Consider the following 6,260-nt stretch of genomic DNA (forward strand, 5'->3'; position numbering starts at 1 on the left):
ACTGCCAGAAGTCTCCTGGCAGCTTAAAACCATCTCCAACTCCAGTTCCAGGGATCCACCAACATGTGGTGCACAGACATACATTCAAAGTTCTCATACCCATAAAAGTAAGAGTTATCTTCTAGCATATATGCTAAAACATTACGACTGAAATTGGATCCAAAATATTCTGAGGGGAGTGGATTCATACATGAAACACAAGCAACAGCAACTGTCAATCCTTAAAGCTAAGCTGTAACGGAAACCATTACAAAGCTAAGCTATATAAAGATCCACTATAGTATTCTTGGTATGTTTGAAGCTTTCAACGACAACAAAATTTTAAATCAAGATAATGAAGTTGAAAAATAAATCAGCAGAAATGATAGGTGAGATAAGTTGAGAAAAATCTCTGCCTGAGTGGTGGTGGTCCATGCCTTTAACCCCAACTCTCAGGAGGCAGAGGCAGAGGCAGGCAGAGCTCTGAGTTCAAGTTCTAGGTCAGCCAGGGCTACTTAAAAACCCTGCCTCAAAAAATCAAAATCCAACCAACCAAAAAACAAAAGTTCTCTAAATTACACACGAAAGAAACAGCGGTTTAGAAGTTCACGAAATTGAAGTTAATAGGAGTCCCAGGGAGATGTGGCAAGTAGATAGTAGAACTCAAAGAACCACCCTGTGTAAGTAACAATGCCTTTGCACACTGACGATGGTGGGGACATAGATGCACTCAGTCATTTAAAGGCATCCTTTTGGTTGTTTTACTGAAATTTTCTCTTAAATTTTCCCAGAAGTGTTTATACCTGAGCAATTAGTATATGCTTGTCTTTAATAAATGGTTACTTGAAATTTTTACTGCATTATTTATAAGTATGGAGGCCAGAAACTTGTGGGAGCTGGTTTTTTCTACCTTGTAGATCCTGAGTCAACTCAGGTGTCAGGACTGACAACAAATTGCTTTTACCCATTGTGAGCTACTTTTCCAGCCCCGTAATTCTAATAGCTGAGTCTACACATTTACAATGCAACCAAAATTCAGAAATTTGACTTCTAGGAATATACTTTTTACACTTTATACAAGTGGAAAGATGCTATTAAAAACATTTTAATTGAAATTGTGCTTTGAATAGCAAATGCCTACAAATCTGTTAAGAGGAATGAATTAAGGTACATTCACTTAATAAAAATTAAAAATTGTCGCATATATCTACACTTGCAAATACAAAGATATGCTACAGATATGCAACCAACATACAGACTATACACACACCAGTATTTAGCCAGAAAAATAAACTTTAAAAAATCCTCTAATTTGTGCATGGATGGAACTAGAGGACAAAATATTAAACCATGAGAAAAATTCTGCATGGTCTCTCATGTGTGGAAGCCAGGGCTAATCCAAGAAGAGAGAATAGGGACATAAGGGGCTAAAAAGAGAAAGTAGAATGAAAATAAAAATATTGAATAACCAATACCAAATAGTGGCACGAAGAGTAAGTTCCAGCATTTTAAAGAACAACTTACTCTCAGAATAACTATTCTACAAAGTGGTATGAGTGACTCAAAGATTCACAGCATCAAGTGATACAAATTCAAACTACCCAGCTTTCATTACATGCTGTCTACACTCGTAGAATCACACTGCATGCTGTTTGTACAAATAAGCCAATTGCCTAGCACATGGGAGGCTTTGAGTTTGGTTCCTGAAAATATAAAATATTTCTATAGATTAATGAAAATGTCACATTGACAATTTTAGCAACACAATCGGGGGGTGTATGATGTTAATGAAAATGTTAACTACAAAATATGAAAGTAAACTGTTTATAGAACAAAATGAGCAGGAATTTCATTTAATGTGTGACTTAAAATATGCTAGTCCAAGCAGACTCATTTCTTAGTTTCAAAAGGTGAAAACCTCATTTGTGCCATGCTCTCCAATTAATTTGTCACTTTCCACTGAGCATGAACCAGTTAAAAACCTCGCAGCTGAGGTCTCAGATTTCTCAAAGAATCCTTCCAAGTAACTAATACCATAGGCTAGCATAACCTCTGGAAATTCATGCCCACACCAAGTGAATCTTGGCTTCACTGGAAAGTGTGTCTCAGGCAGAACAAAAAATACCCACATTCACTTTTGAGGCAGGTACTATTCGTATCCTAAGACACTTAAGAATTTAGTCATAGAAGTCTTGTAATTTGATCTGGCCTTCTGATCGAAGAACCTAAATTTGGAATTTGACTCTGAAGCTAATGCTTTCCACTCAACAGCCTTTTGCCTGTTTTATTTACACCCATAAACCATACACATAAAGTCCCGGCAATGTCGGATGCAGAAATATGAGACTGCAATGAAGTGCCCTCAATCAGAGCAAGTTAATTTCTGCCTTTAACTCATTCATACAAGATTCACAGAATCAATGATTCAGTTACTATCTGGTTGGCCTATCCTTAGATCCAAGTCTCTAAATGAAGTACCTATTCCCAAATAGTTTTCTGAGACTGTCCTGGCTGGTGTAAACTATCTAGACCAAGCTGGTCTTGACACTAGAGACCCACCTGCCTCTGCTGGGATTAAAGGCCTTAGTTACCAAATCGTGAATTTTAATTTTTAAAGCACTAACTTTAATCCATGCACTCTACATACTTAATGGAAACTATTCGTGGGAGATGTAGCTTTAGCCACAAAACCATCCCTTGGCCCTAAATGACGTTTTCAGCACACTTCCAAGTGCACAGGCTGGCTCTTGCCTACTAAATTTACACTGGGAAAGCAGTACTTCCACCAGATTAACCTGCTGGATGTCTCCACTGTTAACTGACATACGAAAGTCAGCAGACTATGGGGAGGTACCACTCCCAGGCAACTACGCTCAAGACTGTAAGATAGCTGAGGAAGCAAGTCAGTAAATTTAATAAACAAGAGTCTACTCCAAAAGCCTAGATCCATCCCCAAAGGCACACAAAAACTGCAAGATAATTTGCTAGGCGGTCATGCACCTTCAATCTTACGCATCCAGGATGCAGAGGCAGGCAGATCTGACTTAGAAACCAATCTGGCCTATAGAGTTCAGGGACAGTCAGGGCCATAGAGAAATCTCAATATAAAACTTTCACAAATAGTAATATTTACATATTAAGTACTTCTAGAAACTTCTGATGTTTAGGCTAGAGATATCTCAGAAGTTAAGAACACTGTTCTTCCATAGTTCAATTCCTACATGGTGGCTCACAACCATTTGTGAGTAATGGGATCAGATGCCCTCTTCTGGCATGTCTAAATACAGCGACAATGTACTCATAATCTTTACAAGTAAGTTAATGGGGAAGTCACCCTGTCCTTCACAAATCACCTGGAATACCATAGGGCACCTTGGGTCTAATTTTCCTTAGTACACTAGTCTTTGGACATCTGACTATATCCCAAAACAAAGTTTCCAGACTTAAGGACCAAGGATGTAATCTGCTCTATTAACCAAACTTAGTCTTTAAATTGACTTAGTACCATTCTTTTTCACTTGACCAGTCTGTTGCCACACCTTTATTTCTAAAAGCAGTTTAATGCTTCAGTACTTGCTCGGTGGTTAAGGAACTTGTTCTGAGGATGCAGGTTGGATCTCCAGCATCTACATGGTGGTTCAAAGGAACATCTACTGGCACCCGTGTGACACACATTCATTTACACTCATGAACACTAAAAAACCTGAATAAAAGCCAGCAAAACTTAACAATTAAGTCAATTTATTTAAACAGTTGACTTAGGCATCTGCAATGGTGACTTCAACCTCCACTCCAGGCTCAATACTGATGGAAGTAATCTGCTTAACAATCTCTGAAGGACTGTGTAAGTCAATGAGTCGCTTGTGGATTCTCATCTGGAAACGATCCCACGTCTTGGAACCTTCACCGCAAGGGGTTTTTCTGGTAGTGATTCTCAGTGTCTGCAATAAAACAAAAGAAACTGTAGAACTGTAGTTTCTTTTGAACCACTTTCCCCACGCTAACAGGTTTCAGCCACTTTCACCAGATAGCTTTCTTGGAGTTTGTTGCTTTTATTAAGGGTCATACCCAGTTATCAGGTATTTGGCACCCAATAACTTCTGTTTGTAATTTTAAGAATGTAAACTCAGTATTATTCCTTTGGCAATCAAAGCGTGACACACACCCTCCCCCCATTTGTACAGATACGGGAGTAGGGAGTCTACCTGTCGCTTACCTTGGTAGGCATGCGCACTGGTCCTTTCACTTTCAGATTCTTCTCCTTTGCGCCTCTGATCAAGTCCGCACAAACTGCAGGTGAACAACACATGGTCTTTCAGTTATTTCAGAATGACTCGAACCGTATTTACACAAGTTAGCCTATCGGCTCAGAATAGCGTATAAGAAATATCACCATAATTCAACACAGTAGGTATCTCCTCATCGCCGACTGCGCCACAGGTACGGCGCAGGGCACCACGAAAACACCCTAGAGCACAGTACTGACCCTTTTCCAGCGACTTCACGTTGCGGCTGGTGAGCGTGATTCGAATCCGGTGAATCGCCACTTCGGGCTCCACGGGAGTCTTCCCGGTATCTTTAAATGCCTGTTATTACACAGGCGGAAAAACAAACAGCGAACGTAAGTCGCGGCCCACTCCTACACAACCGCCATCCGGACCCTTTCCCGGGCCCTCGCCGCGGCGGGAGCCCTCTCCCGGGAACTGCGCTCCCGGCGCCCCGGAACTTGAGCCCCGCCGACGCCCCAGGCCGCGTGGCGTCGTCCCCCACCTCACCATGGCTGAGGCGTAGCTTCCTGACCGACTTGTTCCTCAGCAGGAGCGAACAGCGGTGAGTCAGGACAGAGCAGACTTGACAAGGCTCCACAGCACGCACCACAGGTCTCGGAAAGGAGAGCGTGGAGTTCGCCGGGCGCTTATATAGTACGTTCGCATCCGGGTCCTTTGTGACCCGGAACAGGAACCGCCCCGCCAGCGAGAGAGGTTACCGCGGGAGGCCCGGCTGCAACGTCGCCTAGTTGGCGGGAAAGGAGAGGGCGCGCGCGCCCCCTTGTGTCGCGGCGGAGTCACTGCCCTGACCCGGAGGACCAAAGAAACTGGAGGAAACTTTCAGGTCCTCTGTACACCTATAGTATTTACGGTGTGAACTTTGCTTCGCATGCGTACCTAATCAACTTACTTTTGTCTGACAAGGGAAGAATTTTTCCGAGTTTAGCTGGCACGGACCTTGGGGAAGAATGATCCTGACTAGGTGCTTGCATTTATTTACTTGGTGTTGGAGACAGAATCCAGGGCTCAGCCGGAAAAAGCACTCCAACCATGAGCTCACACCCTTAGTTTGATCCTGTGAATCCTCGGTGGAAGGAGAGAATCGTTTCCGGAAACTTGTCTTCTGATGAGAGCTGTGGCACACACCCCACCTCCACCTCCCATTAAATTACTAAGATTATATTTTAAAAATTACTCAGAAACAGTTTTTCAGAGCTGAAATGGCCTTTTTTTTGATATTCCGGCTTTGGGTTTCCTGGAATACTGGAAACATCTATATATGCTGGAAAAGACCCAAGTTTATTTTCTGTACTTTCAATTAAGTGAAGGCAAAACTCTAGGCCCAGTGCTCTGTCGGGTCACAGGGCACTGTATCTGCAGCCCTGCCTGGAACCCATCTACCCAGTTTTAACACGTTCTCTCCTCTATGCTGCGAAAGAGCAATGTGTATTGGCTGAGACCTCTGAGGACTCCTTAAAGCATCTGTTCACAATAAAATTCTTGTCCAAGTAGAGCAGAAAGAAAGCCAAGCGAGGTCAAATGCCCTGAGAAGCAGAGGACGGTGCAGGTTAATCCTCCCTTTACACTAGCCACTGCGCAAGGATAAGGCTGCAGTTAAATAGAATATAAGTCCGGAGGAGGGTTAAGGTCAAAACTGGAGGAAATATCATTATTTTGCAGGTGTAAGTTATTTGCTCAGAGTTGTCAAACCCAGAGTACTGACTGTCCTCCAATGAGGACTACTTTGAAAGCCATTCTCTTCTCATCTTTAGGAGTACCAACATTGACTCACATGCTTGACCTACCTCGTAACTGGCTTTCTGACTCACAAGGTACATGAAGTTTTGTTGTCATTGAGCAATTAAGGTAAGTATTGAAGTTAGGAGATTTTCCAAGTTCAATTATGTTTAAATATAATCCACTGGCTGCTTAGACTCTACTAGTAGATTTCACTACTAGTAGTGGAGTCATTTTTCTTTCCTTTCTTATTCATCTTGTTTGTTTTTGTTTGAG

At 42.2% G+C, this 6,260-nt stretch overlaps 1 protein-coding gene and 1 non-coding gene across 2 annotated transcripts; both read right to left on the bottom strand.

The window, feature by feature from the left end:
- Positions 1-3,489: 3,489 nt before the first annotated feature.
- Rps20 (ribosomal protein S20) lies at positions 3,490-4,871 on the bottom strand. Its single transcript, NM_001007603.4, has 4 exons — positions 4,755-4,871; positions 4,466-4,565; positions 4,196-4,269; positions 3,490-3,920 (listed from the first exon to the last, which is right to left on the bottom strand). Exons 1-4 carry the CDS (start codon positions 4,755-4,757, stop codon positions 3,738-3,740), a joined length of 360 nt encoding a protein of 119 aa, NP_001007604.1. The 5' UTR covers positions 4,758-4,871; the 3' UTR covers positions 3,490-3,737.
- On the bottom strand, positions 4,340-4,407 carry Snord54 (small nucleolar RNA, C/D box 54). Its single transcript, XR_015621624.1, has one exon. It is a non-coding gene; the product is annotated as a small nucleolar RNA U54 (small nucleolar RNA).
- Positions 4,872-6,260: the final 1,389 nt, after the last annotated feature.

This window comes from Rattus norvegicus, chromosome 5 (genome assembly GCF_021556685.1).
Source record: "Rattus norvegicus strain SHRSP/BbbUtx chromosome 5, alternate assembly SHRSP_T2T, whole genome shotgun sequence".
NCBI lineage: Eukaryota > Metazoa > Chordata > Mammalia > Rodentia > Muridae > Rattus > Rattus norvegicus.

What these genes read in the sequence shown, in the direction of transcription:
- Rps20 (NM_001007603.4), bottom strand. An exon ending in CGTGAAGTCGCTGGAAAAGG is followed by an intron (nt 4,270 to 4,465) that starts GTCAGTACTGTG and finishes GTTCACCTGCAG; the next exon opens with TTTGTGCGGACTTGATCAGA. An exon ending in CAGTGCGCATGCCTACCAAG is followed by an intron (nt 3,921 to 4,195) that starts GTAAGCGACAGG and finishes GTTTTATTGCAG; the next exon opens with ACACTGAGAATCACTACCAG.